This window comes from Anser brachyrhynchus (assembly GCF_964034855.1).
Source record: "Anser brachyrhynchus genome assembly, chromosome: 3".
NCBI classification, from domain to species: Eukaryota; Metazoa; Chordata; class Aves; order Anseriformes; family Anatidae; genus Anser; species Anser brachyrhynchus.
This window is the reverse complement of record NC_137696.1, coordinates 21831230-21855513: the sequence shown is the minus strand read 5'-3', so window position 1 is coordinate 21855513 and position 24284 is coordinate 21831230. Positions and strand designations below refer to the sequence as shown.

Below are 24284 nucleotides of genomic sequence, written 5' to 3'. Positions count from 1 at the left end.
ACTTAACAAAGACAACTTTGAAGTTTTAGTGTCTCTTGAGAAGTTTTTAATCCTTATATATTAACAGAAATTTCACTGTTTTGAAGATTTTTATAAAGACCGATTTAGTTGAAACCAGTCCTTCCTGTGAGACTTGAAAATACTGCAAGCATCTTTCTCACCATCTTGAAGTCTGCTTCTTAGGAAATCCAGAGTGATGTACAACTTAGGAACGCTATGGAAGTGATACACTGAAGTGGTACTGGGGAGACTACAGTATTGCATTTATGCTATTGCATTTATCTTTGGAGATAAATGACAGATAGTTTTATTGAACTGTTAGAATTATTTAATTGATGTGAATTCCATGATGGTGCTGCTGAAAGCTTGCTGTTTGTCTTTTTCTAATTGGTTCCCATGTCTGTAGCTATGAGGGTGTGCGTTAGACGGAAGGAGCAGGGTATTACAAATATTCCTAAAGGAGGAGCAGAAATCTTAAATCATCCTACAGAAGTAAAGCTCTTGAATAAAGCACACTAATGTACCAGTTCCACACAAAATTAAAGCGTCATCCAATTTGATTGGGAAGCTGAATTGAAAGCGTTATTAATAACAAGATAATATGCCCTAAGGCTGCTCAAAAGCATGCTTGTTCAAAAGCTGCTTAGCCATAATTTTTGTGTTTGGCTTATTGCCCTTCAAGGAAGGACGATTTTCAAGAAATCAGACCACTTCTATCTTTAGAAACAGACACCTCAAATGTTTAAGAAAGCTGTTGGGGGGTGGATTATATTTTGGCAGAAAAACACTCTTAGAACATTCCAGGTGATTCCATGTTATCCCTAATGGCAAGGGCTGTACAGTTTAATCTCTCCCTTACATATAGTACAACACCTCTACCTCGCCTGCCCTGCATAACCCTCCTGAACAGCCGATAGCCCTCCTGAACAGCACTCCTGTCACGGGACTCATCCCACCAAGTCTCACAAATACGAATGATATCATAGCTCTGGGAAAGGACCAAAGGCTCCAGTTTGTCCCATTTGTTCCCCACACCGCATGCATTGGTATACAAGCATTTCATGTGCTCCTGAACCCACAGTGCTCCCTGGAGTAGCATAGGTGCTCCCATTAGCCTTGCCACCCTCAGACAGTGCCACGCCTTGGCTTAACCTCAGTACTCCTAATGGTATCCCCCATCCCACATTAATCTTAGTTTAAAGCCCTCTCAATCGGTCTCACCAGTTTATGAGCTAAGAAATGTTTCCCCCATGAAGACAGGTGGGTCCCATCAGGCCCCAGTGGACCTGTCATCTCAAAGGCTCTGCCATGATTATAAAACCCCAAATTCCTGCTGCTTTGTAGCATTAACTATGTCTGATACTGTTCTCCTTCTGAAATAGAATTATTCTGGTGATGGCTGTTCTGTTAATCTGAAAAAGTGGGTTTCGGTGATGGTGTGTGCAGTGTACCTGTGATAGATTTTGTACAAGTATATATTCTGCATGGTTGCCCTTAATAACACCTTTGAAACACAACCTTTATTACTGGCTAGTAAGTAACTTCCTACATGGCAATTCTGTCACTGTAACTGAGTTTGGTTAATATGCCTGTAGTTCTCCAAATAATTTCATTCCACCTAAATATGTCTTCTATCCCAAATAGTACGTCATTTGTGAGGTGAGCTAACAATGCATCATTTTTAACAGGGAAGTTAGTGGGGACCTGAATGTAATAAGGGTTAGTGACCTGAAACTCTCTTCCGTAAGTACCTCAATCTCAAGCAAGTTCAGCCACAATTATTTTAGCTAGGTAGAAAGAGAAATCAGTTCCATCAGAGGCAAAACATTACAAGTTATAGAATGGCATCTGTACATACAGGTACAATGTGATTGTGTCACTTCATGGGAGATTGACTACAGGGGAGATGAATATTCAATCTTGTTCAATAATCCTTGTCTTTATGATAAAAAGAAAAAAATAATTATTATGAACCTTTCCAAAATAATAGCATGAAGACAGCTGCCTGGGTCTGGATAATGGAAACCTGAACTGTCCATATGAACTAGGGACAAAATTAGGTGGAATTCAGAGTTGCTACTGAAGGGAGGGAGCTGCAGAGAATTCACATAAAATGAGCTTTCTGAGGTACTCCATTCAAGGAGAATGCTTTTTATTTCTGCCCACATAGGAAAGGACATAATACACCCAAAACCTAACATTTCTGTGTAAAATGAACACCTAAAGATAGGTGACATAAGCAAAACAGTTTGTCTTCATGGAGGCTATACCAAAATAATTACAGATGTATTTTCATACTTTTGGTTCTATATTTCCCTTTTAGATAAGCCCCAGATATTTTGGGGGCTAACAGTCTTCTGTTAGGATCAAGGAAAATGTAAGTAAGGAAAAAGAAAACCTGAACTGAACAGAAAACCCAAGATGATGTCCTTAAGCTCAAATACTGATCATCCTGAAATAAAACCCAGGATTCAAAGATCATGAGGACTGGAGAGGACTACAGTCCAGAAGGTTCACTATTGTCCTGTTTCTGTGTCAGATTTAACTTAATTGGAATACGCTTGGTCCTACCTTTCAAAGAACTGTTCATCTGTATTCTAATTTCGTGGGTTGGGCCAAAGAAACAAACCAAAGGAAAACAATTTGTTATGCTTTTGGTGGCACTTCTTATCCATGATTCTGAGGTATTTGATCAGTAGTCACCCTTGAGTGTTTTTTAAATTTAAGTAAAACTTGAATCCTTCAAACAACTGAGGTGATGTTCGCAAAGGGGAGATTTGAATTGTTATTTCTATTTTTTTGCCCACCTGGTACCACATTTCCCATAAGCTTCAAACAGTTTATTAATTTTTTAATTTTTATTTTTTATTCTTAAAAGGGGTCTTTGTATGAGTTCCATTTACAGCTCAGCTGATACTCAGTTCTGCTGGATATAACTTGTATTTCCCAATTGGCAGACATCTAAAGAACTTTTTTTTTCTATCTGTGCTGCTGGATTCAAATAAGATAGAAGAAGAGACGGAAAAAAAGTAATTTCCACCAGTCCTCAAGTAACATTTTTTCTGATATCCAAGTCATTAAAACCCTTCATAGCAGGCATATTTTGATTCTTATGAAGAAATCTATCTTACAAACACAGAGTTATCCAGAATAACATTGCATTCCATGTGAGGATGTTGCTGGAATTTAATAAACAACAAAGCAGTGATAAGATTGCCAGCACTAATTTTACTGCTTCTGTATATTTACCTTCAGGAATGGTCTTTCATTGCCATCCACCAAAGCGTCTGTGTTAACAGTGAGTATGTGTATATGGTGTGGTGGATCAGTATACGTGCTGTATAGGTACTAGTTCAAGTATTGGATGCATAGTCAGCATAGCCCACTTGGAGCTGTGTGAAAATACCAGTGAGATTTTGTCACCTACAGCATTACACTAAGTCACCACAGTAACATATGCTTTTTGATGTTTTGGTATCAGCTTTAGCAAAGTCAGTGGGAATTGGTTCATTGATTTCAGTAAGCATAGGATCAAACAGAAGGAAGAAAAAGGAGGGGAAGGGAATGAGATCATCTATGTGTTTTTTTTTTTTCCTTCTCACTGATGTGTGACATTTCCATCTTCAGTTTTGATTAAATTTCCCTTAATTAGCCCATTAAGCTAGAACCACCAAAGCTAATGATGGAAATGTTGGTTAACTGATGATCATGTTTCAGTGGAATTTGAAAGACATCATATTTCTAAATTAATAGCGGCATTAAATTGGAGAAGAGAAAAAGATGAACTATTTGTTGCAGAAACTCTGGTCTCAAGAGAAGGCTTGTACTGAACCTGCATTAATGTTTAAAACAAGAACAAAAAGAAAAGGGAAAGGAAAAGGAAAAGGAAAAGGAAGAAAAAGGAAAAGAAACACAGATTAACAGGCAACCAGAGCAGCATTGGTGGTCCTGACAGTGCTTGACATTCACATGATTCTTGTCTTTTGGGGTCTTTCCTATCAGTTTTTTCATCCCTGGTGAACTTCAAGAAACTTCTTATGCGTGCTGGTCCCAGTGTTCCTGCAGTTGAAACTGGCAAGGCTCTCGCTTAAGTAAAAGGCAACCTATTGCATTCTTGTATGGGCAAATAGATGGCATTCTCCTCCATGACAGAAATACTGTTTTGTATCACACTTTCCTGCTCTGAGGGGCTGACCGTTTGATAATTCATGTAAGAACAACCTTTTGTTGTCTGGAGAGGTAGGACATGACCATCAAAGGTTAACACCTTGCAGCATGAAGCTTATGTTCTACTCAGGAAATTGCCCAGAAATATTTTCAGAAGTATTCAGTTGCCTGCAAGTACAAAAAAAGATGCACAGTAGCCTTTACAGAAGTATCCATCTCTTCTTTTTTATCCATCTCTTGCCAAGATCGGCTTTGGGGCAGACGCGTTCTGTGGTGGAGTGGAGGGATCGAGGCAGTTGGGCTTTTTTTCCGTCACTGAGGCCACTCGAGGCAGCCAAGGGAGCCGCCAGGGCCCGGCAGCCCTCGTAAGGGAGGCTGATGAGGCGCAGGCGGAGCCAGCAGCGTCAGCGGCGGGCCATTTAAATCGGGCGTCGCTGCCATTTTGCAGCCACTCACCAAGATCTGGCAGAAGAGCTGGCCAAGCCGCTTTCCATCATTTATCATCAGTCCTGGCTATCAGGGGAGGTCCCAGTTGACTGGCGGCCAGCAAATGTGACAGCCATCTACAAGAAGGGCCAGGGGGTAGACCCGGGAAACTATAGGCCTGTTAGTTTGACCTCAGTGCCAGGGAAGCTCATGGAGATTATTTTGAGTGTCATCACGCGGCACTTGTAGGGCAAGCAGGTGATCAGGCCCAGTCAGCATGGGTTTATGAAAGGTAGGTCCTGCTTGACGAACTCAATCTCCTATGACAAAGTGACGCGCTTAGTGGATGAGGGAAAGGCTGTGGATGTGGTCTACCTTGACTTCAGTAAGGCTTTTGACACTGTTTCCCAGAGCATTCTCCTGAAGAAACTGGCTGCTCATGGCTTGGACTGGTGTACACTTCGTTGGGTTAAATAATGGCTGGATAGCTGAGCCCAAAGAGTCGTGGTGAATGGAGTTAAATCCAGTTGGAGGCCAGTCACTACTGGAGTCACCCAGGGCTCAGTACTAGGGCCAGTTCTCTGTGACAGGTGTGTCACTTGGTTATTCTTTTGTGAGCTTGGTTTGTTGGTGAAGTAAAAGGTAGATTTTAAAAACAGTAGGAGGCAACAAGACTAATGTAAGAATACTGATAGCTGCCAAAAAGATGAGAAAATGTTTTAGACCAAAAGCCATACATAAAGGACTACAAGCTGTGAGAAGAAAATTCTGCTGGCATTTTGATTATTGCAGCAGTGCAGGAAACAGGATTTGTACAGCCTTTTAAAATAAATAGGAGTGCTCCACAAAAATACTTTGTTCATCAGCTTGTCATCTAAACTGAAACACCTGCAAGAATACACATTCTAGCTAAAATCTTAAATCCAAAATCTAGAGTAGGAACCATAAGCAAGTTATGTACGTTAAAGAAACACATAAACAGCTCTAACTTAAGGTGCTGTAAAACATCAAGATACAAAACTGAACAAGGTTTAAATAACATTTTTTATTCTCTTGCAGCTTGCATCATATGCTGTCTTCATGTTTTTCTAGTTTTGATACAACCTTTTGGCATCGTATCGGATTTCCAGGCCATGATCTGTTGCTTTATAAATTGTTCTCCTACAAATTGTGACAGATACGCATCAGGAGAACATGCGTTTACTAAGCAAAGAGAAAACCTAAATCCGTGAATGCCCTAAAAAATGCTGTGGTCTGTATACTATCAGATTTGAAATACTAGGTTGTACATTATTTTTGCTCTACCTGTTGACTTGTAATACCACTGCGTGTGAATTTACAGTGATCTTTCTTTTGGTAACATCAGAGTGGCAAAAGCCTACTCCCTGCAAAAGCCAGATGAGAATATGGAAGTGTTTTAAGGCAAACCTGCACAGCTTCAACAAGGAGATTAAGAGTTCTGTTGTTCCTATGGACTACACAGTTCTCGTGGTTTTTTTGGTGGTGGTGGTTTTGTTTGCTTGTTTGTAGCTTTTTTGGGGGGACTTCCAGGACTGTAAGATATCCTTGTCTTCCTCGATCAGTACCAAATACCTACTGAATTGCTTTCAGCTTTTGCCAGCTTCTTTTTAAAAACTCCTAAATGACTTCAGAACCTCCAGCCTACGTACTTTTCTTAGCACTTTAGGGTGCAAAACACTTGTGGGAATAAAATCACCTTAGGTGTCTGATTTTTGGTGCCAGAAGTCACCCCCCAGCACAAGTACTGGCACCTGCTTCAGATTGTAAGCCCCTGGAAGGACAAGGGGCCATATTCATTTTTCTGCCTATATTCATGTGCAGCTCCCCTCTGAAGATCCTCTTTGCTTGTCAGGGGTGAGGATGCTTTCTCTGTCAATTTAATATTTTTGTATGTGAAAGAAAAGTTGTTTTTTTTTTTTTTTATTTCTCCATTCTAAAACTGCTTTAGTTGTGAATAGCTCTGTTTTATCCCTTTACCAGACTTTAATCCCTGTTCTTCCAATCTGTGCAGGTTTTGGTTTCAGATCATCGCTTCATGGGAAGAAGGATCTGATGCCATTATTGCTTTTGACAATGTCTCCCTTAGTCTGGACTGTTATTTAACAAGTAAGTTTTCCTTTTATCTGCAAGTGGTTTGTCTTTTATTTGCTATGCAACTGAAACTTGGAGAGGGGTTGAAACTGTGGGGAGGGGATTGCATGTTGTTCTCTTCAAAAGACTCTTGAAAAAAGGTATGTTTCTGAAATACTTGTGCTAAGATGAAGGAGACTGTTCAGATTCGTATCTTATTAGAAGAACTGACTAGTGAATGGGTTCTGAGTTTGGCAGTAAATGAATAGTAAGACATATGGTGTGGGAGAGTCAGTTTCCAGCTAAGATAGTAGCATCACCTACCTGCACAGGCTGATGCAGAAGCCAGTCTGTGATTATAGAGTTCCACATGACCTGGCTTGCTGTGTGACAGTTATCAAAATGAATGACAGTTGGACTCTGGCTAGGAAAAGACAGGCAGTCTGTGATTGACACTAACTTTGCAATGACATTGGGCACAATGCTACATTTGAATTAGAACAAGGTTGTTGGTGTTTTTTTATTTGGGCTGACATGCCTTTTAGTCTGAATCAGAAACTAGGATCTCTCCTCTCTCCTACTTTCGGGAAAAATATGGATTTAGGTCCAAACTTTGTGATCAACCAGCCTTTAAAATATGCCCAGTCTATACCTCTGCTGCCAGATTCACCCCATTTAGATTTTTATTGAACAGTTGTGTCTAGCTCATAATCTCATGCATAGTGAAATGCTTAATTTGTAAATGTGTTCAATGATCTGTCACTCTATACCTCAGACCAACAACTTACTTGAGGATTGGTGCTGTGAACACAGGAAACCTCTGCCTTGGGTTGAACGGTGGAACTTAACTGTGTTCATTCATCTCCTAGGCTTGAAGCTACAACTTCTGTCATCTTTAGTAGATTGAAAACCTCTGAGCCACTTCCTCATCCAACAGCAGTCAGAAAGTTTCATCTGCTTTGTGTTTTGTTAGTTTGTGCTGTCTGGGGCTGTGAGTGTTTCCGTTTATGCAGTGATACATCTTGGTTTCTGTGCATAAGTACCATGCACTTCAGTTTCAGGTTCCAGTATTCTAAAGAGATCTAAAAGTAGTCTACTTCAGAAAGAATATACATATTTTTACTGACTAAAAGAGAAACAAGCAAGTGCTAAAAAGCACTTGCTAGAGATTGTTCTGTACTTCTGTTTTGTGTCTTCATTCACTTGCTGTTTTGTCCACCACCCATTCCTGTTTATTTTTCATTTGTCACAGTTCCCATTACAGCAATGGAAAGTCAATCTGTCCTTTCCTTTTAATATCATGTGTCTGCAGGCTCTAATTCTCAGCAGAGAAGCCTCCAGCTGTTAATTTAGCTTGAGTTTTTTATTACATGCTGACTCAGCACTGTGATAATCAATCTGTGACTTCTTGTTTTCTAGTCAGTGGAGAGAAGATACCTCGAAGTACTACCCCAGACTCAAGCAATTTGCTTACCAGTAGAGGTGGCAAGAATAAGTTTGGATGGGAACAAAAGCTTCTGGGAAACCTCCAACTCAGCACTGCCCCCATTTCTGGTCCAGCAGGTAACTGTCTGATCTGAGAAGCATTCTCAGACAGCAGAGATTTCCAACAAGTACAGATTTCAACTGAATGTGGCTAAAAGCAATATGATTCCTTTTTATTCTTTTTAACCAAAGCCTTTCCTCAGATCTTTTCCTAAGTCTCTTTCAAACAAACAAAAAACTGTAGAAAACAATTACCTTTAGCTGTTAACTGTTACTTGGATTTTGATTGCAAGCTTGTGAAAGAAAAGAACCAGAGTGAGGCTCTTCTTAAAGTAAAGATTGCTTTTGAATTGTAAGACAGATTTATTTGATCTCATGATCATTTGAAAATTGGAAGGAATCAAACCGAAGTGTCCAAATTAACTGAGTCCAGCATGTGGTAACCTAAACACCCATCTGTGGTTAATATAAGCTTGTTTTGAAATAACAAAATTCAAATTTTTCCTTTTTTTTTTTTTCAGTAATATCTTCATTCCCCATTTGAAAAAGTACAGCATGGGACTTGATTTTAAAGACATAATTTTTGTCAGAAATGGCAGTCTTGTATACTTGATTGTCGCCCTGGTTCCCCTTTCCAGCTTAGTTGTAGTGGTGTGATACAAATTGATGCAAGATTTCCTTTCCCTCCCCATCACATCACTGTCTCCCAGGCATTTGTCTCTTCCCTCTCCCAGGCTTGCCCACACATTCTAATATATGTTTCAGGAGCTACACATAACAGGAGCATTGCTATTTCAGTCTACCCCTTTTCCCTCTTCCTTGCCAGTTTTTCTTCCTGATTCAGTTCAGGTGGCCACAGCTAACCTGGGGGAGCACTCCAGACCTATCTAGAGGAGCAGGGCTGACCATGGAAATGAAGGATGACTACAAGAGAGAAGCATGCATTTGCTACAACTGCCACCCTTAGCACTGCGTGCAGCTGTTCCTCCTCACATAGGGCTATAGATGTCTGCTGATTTGAAATACCACCTCTCTTAAGTTAGAGAACAGGGGCGTGGTTGGTATATGCCTCCTTTACTTTGTGAGTAAGCCCAGGGATTTGTTCGTGCTTCTTCCTTCTCTCCCATTCTTCCATCTTAGAAAGACTTTTTAAAATCTGTTCTATTCTACGTTATGCTTCACTCTCCTACCTGCAGTGTACTATTGAAATACATGAGCTCGTGTTAAGTCAGGTCTGATACCAGCAGCAGTCTGGCCAGTGCAATCAAAAGCTCAACACAGTCTTCAAAGCCTGCTTGAAAAGCTAGAGTAGCCTCAGCAGGGCAGCTGCTGGTACCTGAACCAGTGAGCTCTAGTAAAGTGAGTTGTGGTGGTGGAGGCTGATGTCTGCAGTGTAGGCCAAGAGTTGCCATCAAGTAGAGTTTGTTGATATTTTCTCTTCTGAACATCATGCAGCAAGAAAAGTGCAGGAGTGATGGATTAAATAGGGAGAGCGGATGCTGTGCTTTAGGGTTCTCTTTAATGTTTTCATAAATGATCTGGATGCAGGACTTGAATGTATACTAAGTAAATTTGCAAATAATACTAAATTAGGAGGATCTGACTCCCTCAGGGGTAGAGAGGCCTTGCAAGGAGATCTTAACAAATTAGAGGGCTGCACAATCACCAACCACATGAAACTGAACAAGAGCAAGTGCCAGATTCTGCACCCTGGATGAGGCAATCCTGGATACATGTACAGATTGGGGGACAAGACAAGCTGGAGAGAAGCCATGAGAAGGAAAGGGATCTGGAGGTTCTGGTTGACAGCAAGTTGAATGTAAGTCAACAGCGTGCCCTGGCAGCCAAAAGGGCCAACCATATGCTGGGGTGCATCAAGCACGGCATTGCTAGCTGGCCAAGGGAAGGGATTGTCCCACTCTACTCTGCATGGGTGCAGCCTCACCTCGAGTACTGTGTGCAGTTTTGGATACCAAAATGTAAGAAGGAGGGCAACAAAGGAGGTGAAAGGTCTAGAGGGCAAGATGTATGTGGAGTGGTTGAAATCACTTGATTTGTTCAGCTTAGAGAAGAGGAGACTGAGGGGAGACCTAATTGTGGTCTAAAGCCTCCTCATGAGGGGGAGCAGAGAGGAAGGCACTCATCTCTTCTCTCTGGTGACCAGTGATGAGACCCAGGGAACAGCACAAAATTGCGTTGGAGGTACAGGCTGAATATTAGGAAAAGGTTCTTCACTGAGAGGGTGGTCAGGCACAGGAACAGGCTCCCCAGGGAAGTGGTCACGACACCGAGCCTGTTGTAGCTGAAGAAGCATTTGGACAATGCTCTCAGACATATGGTTTGAATTTTGGGTGGTCCTGTGTGGAGCCAACAGTTGGACTCGATGATCCTTGTGGGTGCCTTCTGACTCAGGATATTCAATGATTTAGCTATCAAGATTGTGTCTAGCTCTGTTACAGGTGTAATGCATGAGCTTGCGTAGGTCACAAAAATATACTTTCCAAAAAGGCCCTTAAATTCTGTTTGCATATCATAGGATCATACTGTCACACAATCGTACAATCATAGAATGACTTGGGTTGGAAGGGACCTTAAGGACCATCTAGGTCCAACCCCCCTCCCATGGGCAGGGATGCCACCCACTAGACCAGGTTGCCCAGGGCTGCATCCAACCTGGCTTTGAACACCTCCTGAGATGGGGCATCCACAGCTTCTCCGGGCAACCTGTGCCAGTACCTCACCACCCTCCGAGTAAAGAATTTCCTCCTAATATCTAATCTAAATCTCCCCTTTTTTAGTTTAAAACCACTCCCCCTTCTCCTGTCATTATCTGACCTAGCAAAAAGTTGCTCTCCATCTGTTTTTTAAGCCCCCTTTAAGTATTGAAAAGCTACAATAATGTTCCCTCTGAGCCTTCTCTTCTCTAAGCTGAACATCCCCAGCTAGAGAGCGCCTTTCTTCATAGGAGGTGCTCCAGCCCTCTGATCATCTTTATGGCCCTGCTGTGGTCCCACTCTAAAAGTTCCACATCTTTCTTATGCTGGGGGTCCCAGACGTGTCTGCAGTACTCCAAGTGGGGACTCAGAAGCCTGAAGCAGAGGATGGTTTTGATGTATTGACCTCTGGGTTATAGGTATAGCACAATTCTGTTGCACCGCTCCCCCTAGTGGATCCTTTGAAATGTCTCCTGTGCTATCTGTACCTCCATTACCTGCCTAAGTGGAACCACTTTTCAAGTGATTTCAGTGTTCTTCTTAGGTAGGTCTTCTTGAGGTAGGATCCGCACACAAGTGTAGATTATGGATTTTCCATAGGAGTGTCCATGCTTATGTGGTAATGTAGTTGCCCAAGCCTGCTGCAGTTTTCCATCCAGGGTACCTACTCTTTTAGTAACATAAAAGCCATTAAATACCAGTATCAGATTGGAAATTGGCCTGAACTTTGGACACAAAATTAATCTAAAATGAGTGTGTAGGTGTTAGGCCAGAAATCGTATGGCCATAGGCTTCTTTCAGAATTTTGTTGCCTCCTTTTTCTCACTAGGCCTGATATGATGGGACACATCTAGCTCTTCTATTCCCTGTTCTATCTGGAGAATGCAATTTAAAGAAATGATTGAAAAGTAGAAATAATGGGAGTCAAATTCTATGGAGGTAGAAGAAAAGGTCACTGAGGTACTTTGAGCAATAGAAATCATCTGTATTGAACTCTGGGTGAAGGTTCAAGGCAATTCCTGTGATATTGAAGCCATCTTGCCTAATTTCTGCATTTGATCCTCCATCCTGTTCAAGTGTCTGTCAAAAATTGTCTATAGCCCTTGGGGTTTGAAATCAGTCCTACAGCAGTTTTTTGCCGTTTGTGCCCTTTTGGTGCAGGCAGGGCATACATCAGCAAACTTGTGCTGCAGCTTCTTGCAATGGGAAGTCATTACGTTTCTGAGTGTCTCCACAATACCAAATCACCTTTTTCCTTTGTGTTTCTCAGTCCCTGCTCTCAGTAAACAGTGCAGATGCTTGTTTGGTCCCTGGGCTATGCATTTTACCCAGATTTAATTTTGTTACTTTCTACATCCTATAATGCATTTAAGAAACCTCAGGCTGAGTCTGTCAAGGCCGTTGCTTTCATGGCCCCATATTTACTGTTGTTTTAGTGAAATAACAGGATCAGCACCACCCTGAAGTCCCAAAGACTGCATTGACCGATATGAGCTCAGCCAAAAGTAATTACAGCTAATGTGATCTTTGGCTTGTGTGATGGATCACAGGCTGTAGTATTTCCTTCTTAAGAAATCATATTAAAACAAAGAAAATGCTGTTTCTATAGCTCAGGAGACAACAGGATAATAAAATGCCTTCCCCAGGTCTCTGAGCCTGCTCAGCCTGCACAGCAGGAAGTATGATCTGAAAGACAGGTACCACTTTATTTACCTGACAGTATATCCAAATAAGTTCCATTGCTTTCAAGGGTAAGGGGCTGGATTTGCTCCTTTGTAACTGAGAACAACCTCTTACATGCACCTGCTGGTTTTGCCTTAGAAATCCAGTTTCAGCAGAAGTGATGAACAGTCATCACCACCAGTGTCCCTGTCCTCTCTGTTCTCAGGCCCGTACCCAGTGAATTGCTTCAGCCCTACCATTGCTCACAATGGCTTGGCATTCCTCCAGGACTTGTACACAAGAGTCCAGCAAAAGGTTTGAAACATACAACACAGCCACACCCTAAAAGATCCTGAAGTTTCCAGAGATCTATTAAACACTATTGTGTGTAACACACAGGCTGATGAACACACTACACGGAGAATAAGACCCCAGTTATGGTCTTATTCTCTACATAGCATGATGGTGTTACTCTCTCAAGTTTCTTGATGATGACCAGTACTGACACACACACAAAAAAAAAAATCCCTGCAGGTTTTACTTTGCCCAGTCACTTGCAGTGCAAGGTGGCCATGAGATAGATGGCCACAGAGCAATGCAAAGGCTTTCCTTTTCAGTTAATTTACATGTCACTCACTGGAATGCCAGCTTCTTGCTGAAATGTTGCAGGTGAAACTTGATTCTGGAAGAAGCCTGCAAAAAAGTTGCAAGAAAGCCCTCTTATGCCAGAAGATTGAAGCAACTTTAGTGTAACTAGGATTTTTGATTGAAATAGTTAGATCTGTACAAAAGGTTTTGTGGTGTTTATTTCGATGGAAACCAAGCTTACTTCAGGTTAGTTTTAATATCAGTTGGGTATTAGTTTAAGTAAAACTGAAAGCTGCTCAGACCATAGCATCTCTCTACATGGAGTTCAACTACCAATTAAAAAGCCAATTTAAATCAAACCAATACAATTTCCTTCTATAGACAAGGCCATAATATGGGAAATTTAGGCATAGACAGAGATCACTAGTGAGGAACTCTAGGAAAACGAATGACAATCATGGAAATTGGGAAGAGAAAAAGTAGGATTTTCAGTAAGCAAAAGGAGACAAGAAACAGAGCATTCAAGCTTTAATTAAAGCTTTCTTTTGCTTTTGAGTAGGCTGTAAATACCATGAGGATAGCCTCTTTTTTCAGATTGTTCAGATGTTTCAGCTTCTCATCAATCCCACTGACAACTTACTTCTATCAGGTCATACAGTACAAAAATGGTGTGTTGTAAAGCGAACAAAAATGTTAAGCTTTTCCCCCTCAAATATTGTGATGTTTTGTGCCATCCAGTCTGCCATTGTGTGACCCTGCTTTCTTGCATGGAAACTGTCATCAAATCATTTTCTGGACTGGATTACAATTTTTCTTCAGCTCCAGTCTTTTCCCCACAGCACCTAGTGGCTGCACGGATTTTCTTTTCTGTCAGGGAGAGTCCTGTTACAAGTACTTACATAGCTGTTTCTCGGAAGAACTCTGAGTCACATTAGTTAATCAGATGAAGTAGCTGAAAGGAACAGCAGAGCAAGTATTAAGTAAAAGAAAATTACATTTGGTTGTTCTTTGCGTGCAATTATACTAACTGAACTGTTGGCATAATGCAATAAAGGTATCTGCAGAATTGTATTTTTGTTTTAAGCATCAATTAACACAGTGAACAAACAGCTCAGTACCCTCCTCTCCAACAAAAGTAGCATTCTGAATAGTGATAGAAAATGTTTGAAGATGGATAGAGGGATTTCAGATTATGTAGTCATGAATTTCTTTATTGCAGAGTTTACACTTGCTTTCTGTAGAGGATTAAAAATAGCAGAGGTACAATACTGAGAACCAACATGGAACGGTTAAATTGGAATTACTGCTTTCCAGAGTTAATCATACAATTGAAATAAACAGGGTAGTTAACACATTTTAAACTTAAAATTGAAAGCTGCCACTACTCTTTAAAATGCAACAGTTTAAATTGTGCAGAAACTGCTATAAATCTCAGGAAAGATTTTGAAATGATTTTGCCACCTCCTCCTGATATGGCCTCTGTTATCCAACATGCATTTCTATCACCTTTTGCAACTCTGAACAGAAAAAAAATCCAAAAAGTTAGTAGCATCTCTCACTAAGCAGCCTTTAAAGAAAACTATATATATATACATGAAATATAAAAGAGAAAAAAAAAATATTTTTCTTCATGCTGCTTTGTTAGTTTCTGGTTCCAGAGTGTAGCAAGAAACAAGCCATTCTCATCGCTGTTCAAAGTCACCCCTTGTCCTGTTATACTGACCATAGATAATTTCCTCAATGGATGCCCAGACGGTGTTCCATTAATCTATACAGACAAGAAAGAAGCTCTGAGTATTTCTTTGAAATGACACTCAGGACAAATGAGGCATACATTCATCATTAGCGCAGATGCTGTTCCTGTTTAACTGAAAAATATGTCCACATCTTCCATTGCCTTCTCCATTTACAGAATGGAAAGACAGGGTAGAGGTAGTAACTCCATAAATAACTGAAAAAAACAACCTCCTCTTAGTCTAGTCATACCTGTGTAACTGTTTACAGCACTGTTAGCAAGACTCACTGATTTCTACCTAATATATAGTGTGATATTCTCATACATAGTACATCCCTTTACCATTATTGTGTAGACACATTTAACTAGTCAGAGACTGTATCTGTGAGCAAAACTTAGTTCTGCAATCGCCATCATCTTTCAAACCTACCCAGTTCTGTTAATGTCTGGCAAACTTAATCCTGGGAAAGATAGTGATCTCAGATTAGTGCTCACAGGACACCATTAAACGATAGAACCTGAAGCAGAATTTAATGGTCTTTCTTTCCTCACAGCACTAAACATGTTTGTTATATATGCTTGCAGTATAGTTTGTCTACAGACTTCTAGCACAGACCAAGTCTGGAATTACTGGCAGTGCATAACTGAGATTGTTCATGCACTGAATCAAAGGTACATCCTACCACACATATCACGATGCTAATGGCAGCCAAATGCTATCGAAGGTTAAGATGCATAGTATTCTGTCAGCCTCTAACTTGCCATATTGCCCACATATTGCAAGGGAGTTTGTGAATGTTTTTACACGTAGATGAAGCAAGTGTTCTGCTCGTTCGTGGCATGATGTTCACTCACAGCTGCCTTAGAGGAAGAAGTATACTGAAGTCTCTGAGGGACAATTAATGGGATTAGTTGCTTCCATAATTTTAGTAACTGGGGTTTCTGTGCCCCTGAAAGTGTTAGGCCGTATAACCCTTATTAATTTATTTATTTATTTTTAATCTGGCGGAAGTAAAGATAGCATCTTGGCCTGAAGAGAGGTTGTGGCAGTGCATTCCACACAGTGCCTACACGTGGTTTACACAGTGCCTACACACGGAAAGCACCAATGCTTTCATTAGTGCATTACTCTAGAGTCCAAAGTAATTCCAGCACCTCAGTGCTTAGTTTGTGATTTTCTCAAATCACAGTAAAGCTTTGGCTTGGAACAAGTTGAAACTTGGTTCAAACCAACTTAATTTAAGAAATGCCAGTTAATGCCTATAGGCCCTTGAAGTGTAGCTAAAAGGCCTGTAGCTGTTTGGTGATATGGAGTTTATATGCTGTATGTGACAGGGAAATTGTTTTCTGCGTTAGCAGTACAAATGTACTTTAGGCTTTGTGCCACTGTTTTCCCTTCGTTGTTTTTTATTATTTGCAGCAGTACTACCTTGGGCTTCAAGTTGTGTCAGAACCTCAAATAAATTAGTCATTTTAAGTCTTATGGGGTTTTGTTCTTTTTCTTTGCAGAAGCAGGGCATCGCTCCTCTTTGCTGCATCTAAATTCCAGTGCTGTTAATTGCTGAGCATTTTATGTATCTAGCCAAGCTGTGTGAAAACAAGAATTCTTGATCTGCTGAAGAAAATAAGCACCAGTGTGTGTGTATCTGTGTTAATATATCAGTAAATCTGATTTGTGAATAAAAAGTGGGAAGAAGAAATTTTTAAAAATCTATTTAAATAGACCCCAAATAGCATTTCCTACACAATGTTTTTCCTGGAACCTTAGTGGTATGGTGGGAAGACTGCCGGGGGGCTTGAGGAGGGCAGATGTGTGGGTGAACAGACAGCAGACCAAATAGTGCTTTTGTCAAGTTTATTGTGGAAGTAGGCATTCTGTCAGATGAACTGATGTATAAATTATTCACTGAAATTTAATACCCTGATCTCAGAGCAATGTTCATTTATTTTCTTCCCCACATCCCAAAAAGGAATTTCCAGTTCTTAAGCCCAGCTAGTATCTTCCAACTGCCAAAGTCAGAACATATTAGGGACCCTGCATTTGGCTGCTTGGTAGTTTTCATTATGGGAATGCCCAGCTGCTTCTGGAAATCAGCCATCTGTGACTTGCATGAAGTTGGGCAACATTCCAAAATGTGCTAGTTGTTGGGGAAGATTTAGACTGGGGAATCCTGCTTTTTTTGCTGTCAGGTGTGTGTGAAGTGCCAGCAGTGTTACCTTGTCACACGCTGCAGAACAAAGAAGAGGCATGCCATGCAGCATGCAGCAGATCGCGGTTGGGCATCAGTGTTTCTCACCTAGCTGCTTAAGGAGTTTCACTTCAGGGCTGCTTCTTTAGTCTTTGGAGATTAAAATAATGCTGCAAATTGAATTACTGTAAACCGCTGTGTCAGGCAGCAACCCATGTAAATGCTGTCTTTGAGCTCATGAGATGTGCTGCAGTCATTTCTAGAATCAGGGAAAACCAGGACTTTACAGGGGATGAATGAATGTCTATTCTTACCTTAAAAAAAGAAATGGTGGGTTATCTAAGGTAGGGATTACTTTGAGTCTGTTTTAATACTAGGTTAGTGGTTTAAGACCTTTGGCTACTGTTGTATCTGCAGATTGAGGATTGGTTTTGTGAAACTTAAGAGAGAAGAGGGAGGAAAGTGTGAGGATTTAGTCTGTATCCAAAACAGTAACTGAGACCTATCTGTCCTGATCATGTTGAAATGAGGGGCAACATCTTCTCCTGCCATATTCTGTCCCATTAAATTCAGCAACAAAACTGCTATGTGTTGGAATAGCTTTTGGTATAAAAATATGGAAGTGAATATAAATGGGAGGAAGACTACTGTCTGCAAGTCAGTGCAGCAGTGACAAATGAGGAGCTCATGCAACACCTGTCTGTTGTCTTTTACTGAAATCCTTGCTCTTTGAAATCAGCTGCCTATGGACTTCACTTGGGCCAGACTTCCTCCTGCCATGTTTTATGAGAATGTCACTGCCCAGCTCTACTGCTTCTGGAACATGAATTCATCCCTTCCCGTCCACCATCTACCTGAACTGAGCAATTAAGTATGTTTGCTAGCACTGACTAAGGCAGCTGCAGAACAAGGGAGGCTTTAGATATAACCTTGCTTATACCACTGTGCAAACACAACAGGACCACTTTTGAAATCTAAGGTAGTACCTTCTGTACTCAGTCATCTCCGGGTTCCTTATGTCATGTCATACATGCATAATATATCTGTGGCTTTTGATTCTTTAGACCTATCATACTCTGCTTTAAAAGTCAGGTTCTAAGAGCTTAGATGCACATTCACTAATCTTAAATTTATTTGGTCTTACCCTGATACTGCCTCTGCACTGGAAGTAAGCATCCTTTAGTCTGCTGAAGAACTGGAAAGTACCAACGCTTCTCAGTTCAAAGTCTGGAGACATAATGTTTACAGCATGAGGGCACTTTTCTTCTATTCTGACAGGACGTTGGGCTGTTTAACGAAACAAAGGGTCATTAAATACAGTTTTGGAATAAGACACAGTTTATTGATCCCCTGTACCTGGAACCCAGTGAGAGTCAACAGCTGCCAGTTTCAGGTACAGCCATGCTCTGTGTTGCACGTGTGATAGTCTAGAGGTAATTCTTCCAGGTGAGCAGACACTTAAGGAATAAGGTTTATTTAACTGGAGTAAATCATAAATGCAAAGCTTAACTATAGCAGCAGTGTGCACAAGCTATGGTCTGTGCTAGGTTTTATCACTTTCAGTTTTCCATTTTGATTCTCTCAAGTTTTGGATGTATTGTACCCTTGAAGGTCATCTGCTTCTACCCTTGGGAGTATTTTTGATGCTTCACCAGAGACATCCAAATGGCTTCTTATTGTTCCAAGTGAAGACATTTACCTGTCTGCATTACTAAACATATGTTTCAGTGCAGATGGCTTAGCCCACTGGGATGCTACAGTGTTAAATCACTGTGATAGCTGACAGAATGAGTCTCATCTTCCATTTCGTGTGAAATTTTGCTTTGGTTTTCTTTGTTTTTTGTTTTTGCCAGAAAAATAATAAACGTATGTAACTTCTGGTATAAGACTGTAAGTTTTTCAGGATGTGAGCTACTGAAGCATTTTACATTGGAACCTTTAGAACTACTTTCCTTTTTAGGTGCTTTTCCCTCATACCTGTTGTTCACGTTTTTGGGGGGAAGGAGTGAAGGATGCATTTGTCTCAGAGGAGGAAAAGGGAATTCTTCCTTTTGCTGTCTACTAATTTTAAGACTTTATACAGCCACCCATTGCTGAAGAATTTGAGAAATAGTAAAATAAGTGTGTAAGTATTCGTATAAAACAAGCAACAGTAGCGAAGTCCCTAGAAGGTCCTTACAGGAGGGCGTGGAGGAGGGATGATGTAGATTCTGCAATAAGACAGAAGAGCTTATTCTCTCAGCAGTACTTTGATTAGGAAGCTTTCCTAAAGTAGTTTCGCATTGCTTCTGAAACAGCCAAGACTCTGTTATGAAGGGTTTTCAGAAGTACCAGCCACTTTATTTCTTACAGTCCTGCCAAATTGTTTGATCCATTTCGTGCACTGAACTTTTTAATAAGAATGAATTTAGCCCATCTTAAGGATTAGTTTGTGAAAACTTGTGCATGGCTAAACTAATGTATTGCCTTTATTTCTGGCAGGTAAGCTACTCCAGCAACAATAATGGTAGAACTGCTTGCCTCTCTTGTCCAAAAATATTTTGACCATCATTTCTAGACCAGATCTGCTTAGACAATAGCTCCAAATGCCAAGAAGCAGATCCAGCTAATCTTCTCATTGTCTGAGCTAGATAGTACCGAAGGAGTCTGCATATGTTGTTTTGCATTAGAGGAAGTTGGGGGGAAAATTACTACACTTTAATGATACCAAAAAGAGGACTGGCTGACCTGACTCCGTTTGTAGAAATATCTTTTTTTAGATGTGTCTTTTGTCTTTAATGGCAGTTTATTCTACTAACATGTTCTATGTCAGTAGGATGAATTCCAATAACGGAGTTCATTGGGTACTGTGTATTAGCTTGTTAACAAGTATGGATGAGCAATCACATTTAAAGAGCACCAAAAATGCTTAGTCTACTTATTTTCCATCTATATGTTAGCTTTGATTACCTAGGAAATATTTCCTGATCTACTAGCAAACATACTAGGGTGGGTTTTATAAGAGCATTGTGGTCTTGTAACTGTGCTGGCCCTAATAGTGAATCTTTTGGAAAAGGCATGACATTTCAGCATCATGTGCTCAAATTAAAAATTCAGATTGGTGAGGCACAAATCAGCAAAGCCTTGTTCTAAAAACATATTTGCATGGGGCTAGTGTTGTGTTAAAGGGTAAGGAAGTTTGGCAGGACCTAAACCCCCTTGAATTCCAGCTTGTCCTCAAATATCAGAGGGGCTGGGGGCAGCTTGTCTTAGATTCTGACTGATGCCCAATTTGGCACTGTAAGTCCAGTCACATTCAATATATTAAATTATCATGATCACGGCGGATGCACAAATAACACAATAGTGCAGCACTTTGGGTGCATTTGCTGTAGTTATATTGAATTATCACGATCACAGATGCACAAATAGCGCAACACACTATCAGTCTAGTACATGACTGGCATAGTTTATTGAAGCAAAAGGAGTACAGGTTCTTTTGGGTTGCTGGTGATAAATACTCTGTCTGCAAAGCATGTGCAAATACCAAGAATGTGACAAATACAACCAACTACACATGTGCTAACTTATGAAACAACTCTATAGTGAACGTTAGGTTTCCCAGGGAAGCACTCAGTATAACTGGGAGTTTGAATCTCACCCAATAGGTGTCCCTACTGGGGGGGAAGAAAGATTCAGCCTGTCGACTTATCCCAGAAGTCAGCAATGTCATTCCAACTTGAAAAAAGTAGAAAAAGTAACTTAGAAAAAAAATAGAAAAAGTAAAGCCATGCTCAAGGTTGTAGTAATTTTGAGGAGCTGTTGCTGAAAAGCTGTCAAATACCAAACTGCACAGTGTTATGAGTCATTTGAAAGAGTTCTGTGAATGAATATTTGTTCTGGCTAGAACCTCAGGGACCAGGTTCTTCTCTTGATCCAGCAACAACAGAAAGTGAATAAAGAGCAGAACAGCTACTTTGGTTTTGGGTGTTCAGAGCATGCTTGTCCTCATTTCAGATCACTGGCTATTCACAACATGTGGTGCCAGTGGACCCTATGGCCCCACACAGAGCCAATGCAATAACGCCTACAGGAACTCCAACCTCAGTGTGGTCGTAGGAGCTGAAGGGATTCTCCAAGGCATTCAGATCTGGAGAGTACCAGCAACCAACACGTACAGGTAAGAAAACCATCTCTTATTCTCATACTGTGTCTTTGCACTGAAACTTTCCCATGCTGTGGATACATGCTAGGCATATATGATGTTATATTCAGAAATTTAGTCAGCTATACATGGGTTTTACTTCTCCCTGATTCTATGATTTCCAGCCTTTCCAGTTTCAGATTTGTTGACTACTAGATGCAACTTTTTGATGAAAAAGGCAAGGGAAGGCAAAGCAAGGCAAGAAAAGGCAAGGCAAGGCAAAGCAGGGCAAGGCAAGGCAAGGCAAGGAAGGAGAAAAGAGAAAAGAAAAAGCTTGCGTCAAGCTCTGCTCAGCACCCTGACTGTTTTGAATCTAGGTATAGTAAGTTGAACCTGTAAGCCTAGATCACCACTGTAGAATTGATTTTGGAAGCCAGACACCTAAATTTTAGGCTTTGTTACTGAGGGTGATAATGCTTAAATCCCTCTGTGGAGTCATCCTTAAAGGGAGATGATCAGATACAACTCAATACGACTTAATCTGATTTTTACCTCTTTTTTTTCTTCTTTGCTTTTGCTGGGAAACAACAAAAACAACAAATGTACAGATGTACCACTACATCTGAATGGTAACATCAAGCCATTATATGCACCAATTTATTAGCAGAACTGTCACTTTGAATCAATGACTATCTAGTGTATTTTTAATGCAACATTCCCTATTGAAATCAATGATGGTGCCATGGATTTCAAAGCAGAAAATTCCAGTGAAGGCTTTGGACAAATTTCAGTTAAAACTTACTGGCTACTTCTGATTTTTTTTTCTCTTTATTGAAAAAGAACTTTAATATTCGGAGTAGATATCAGTCTCTAACAGAAGTCTACTGCAAAGCAGTTTTGAGAAAATGGTTAGGCGAGGCTACCCTCAAGGTCTACCTGAGTGCCTATTACCACAAGGATTGATGGTAATGAAAAAAGCATTAATGATATTTTACTCAGCTATCAAAAATGAGTTGCCTGAGGTGAATGAAATTTTTCAGGACCAGCATTCAGTAAATAGAGATATAAAGTATAGCCCAAAAGAGAAGAGGCAATAAACTTACAACATTGTCATTTCTTTAATAACTCAGGTTGAGAAATTGCCAAAATTTTATTGTAAAAATAGGCTGATTTTTGCTACACAATATGAACCACAGGTAAAATGAGGCTCCTGCTGGAAGAACCTGTCTAATTTAAGTCCTATAAAAGACCTAACAGACTTTTAAAGTCTGTATAGATAATAAATGGCTAATGTCATTAACTGAGTGACATTCTTTTCTGCACCTCTTAAGGCTATAGTAGATAATTCACAGCCTGGAGAAAGGAGGCAGCAATTACAGGCCTTAGGCCCATTAACTTGAGATCTTCCTGATTCTGAGCTGCTGAAGGGGCAGGAAAGACCCCAGTATAGCCTTAGGAAAACGTCAAGTTGCAATATGAGTTCTAGGTTTTCCAGAGTCTGGACCCACCGCCTGTATTCAGCTCCTCTCTGCAGGCCTGCTGTAGTGTGGATCCTATAAGTCAGTCCGATAGCCATCTCCAATATACCTGACCCAGAGATAAAATCCTACAGCTGGTTGTTGGGCTATTAAGAAACCTATTATGGTACATCGGTATATTTTACACTGTAATTTAGAGCAGTGAGTTACATTCCTGGTAATTTAATAAGAAGAATATAAATCATGTGAAGACAAGACAAAATATGCTTTATTATTATTAATATTCAAAGATGGAAAGCTCAACTTTTCACAAAACTCTGCTAACACAAGCTAACCACACCCAGAAAACCCCACCATCTGTGATGGCCTGGGTATACTGCCACATGTTGTAGGCTGCTTCATTTGAAGGTTAGAGTACTACATGCTCTCTTGCTGATGCAGACATAATCAGCTGGTTCGATCCCATGGGACTGCACTTTGTATAATAATTAGGCAATATAAAAGAATGTTTATCTTTACAGATTTCCTTCTAAGCATTCAGAAGGTCTTGTCATCCCACATCTAGGTGTAAGATCAAGTATGAGAGAAGTAAGCTGTAATGAATTACATGTTACTATCCATTATATAGATTCCTTCTGTTTTTAAAGCAAGAGTCTTTGGTTCATTTTGCTGTGTGACCCATTTGATGTCACTTCCACCATTCTCTATCATATGGTCCCTTCTTGTAAAGTAAAGCAAGAACCTAGGACTGTGGAATGCAATATGCTGTTCTCGTTTGGCCAACCTAGACACTGCATTTTTTATATTCTCAAAACTATCTCCAGTGTGGAGATAGAGGTGGATTTACTACTTAGAGGTGGATTTTTTTTTTTTTTCTCCAGCACTGGTTTGCACTGTCAGTGCCCTATGCACATTCTGCTCCTTACTGAAGACACCATGTTTTTTTTCGGTTCCAACATGTGTCATAGGAAAAGAAAAGGAGGGAGACACTGTAAGATATTGTGTTTTGCTGACATATGCTCAGGGTGGTCTGAGTCTTTCTTCAGTGACAATATGGTTAAATGGGTCCCTCCCATTTAAAAAAAAAAAAAAAAAAAAAGTTGTGTCTAAGGAAAGGGATCCTTCTATAACATGAAGTCAAGATAACCCATCTGTTTAAATAGTGACACGCATCACGCATTTTAAATATGGAATGGCTGTCACCCAAATCTACCATTTGTTGTCTGCAGCCTTTGAATGAGGCAAAAATGGGTTCTCTCAAATTTCCTGACATCATTGCTTATATACAAAATCTGTTCATACACAGAAAAATACGCCCTCTAATCGCAGCTGATTAGCCTTGCCAGCTTGCTGTGCCTGATAGTGCACCTCATTAGCCATTATGAAATGCTACAGCAAATCAGCTCAGTCTTCAGGTTCATACAGCATCTGTTCAGGGGAGCTCAGTACTGTGTCCATTGCTTTTTCTGCTGGATCCAGTGCAACCTAACTGAGGAATGATTGCTTTGGTTATCGAGAGTGGCATGAACATAATCATGTCACATTGCACAGATCTAATGTGCTTTATGAGGCACTTGTTGCTCCATGTTTGCTTCGACATTAGAATTACTCCATGCTGGCTGCCTC

General features: G+C 40.4%; 1 protein-coding gene across 8 annotated transcripts in view; it reads left to right on the top strand.

Annotated features, from left to right (window-relative positions):
- The window catches only part of ALK (ALK receptor tyrosine kinase), a 309718-nt gene that overhangs the window by 257450 nt on the left and 27984 nt on the right, over positions 1 to 24284 (top strand). For all 8 annotated transcript variants that reach the window (XR_013949459.1, XM_080587582.1, XM_080587583.1 and 5 more), the window contains exons 10-12: positions 6626 to 6720; positions 8104 to 8247; positions 21054 to 21216. Coding sequence is in view for 7 of the 8 variants with exons in the window: in XM_080587582.1 (XP_080443708.1) it covers positions 6626 to 6720; positions 8104 to 8247; positions 21054 to 21216 (402 nt within the window). In the remaining variant the exon portion in view is untranslated. The remainder of the gene's footprint in view (positions 1 to 6625; positions 6721 to 8103; positions 8248 to 21053; positions 21217 to 24284) is intronic.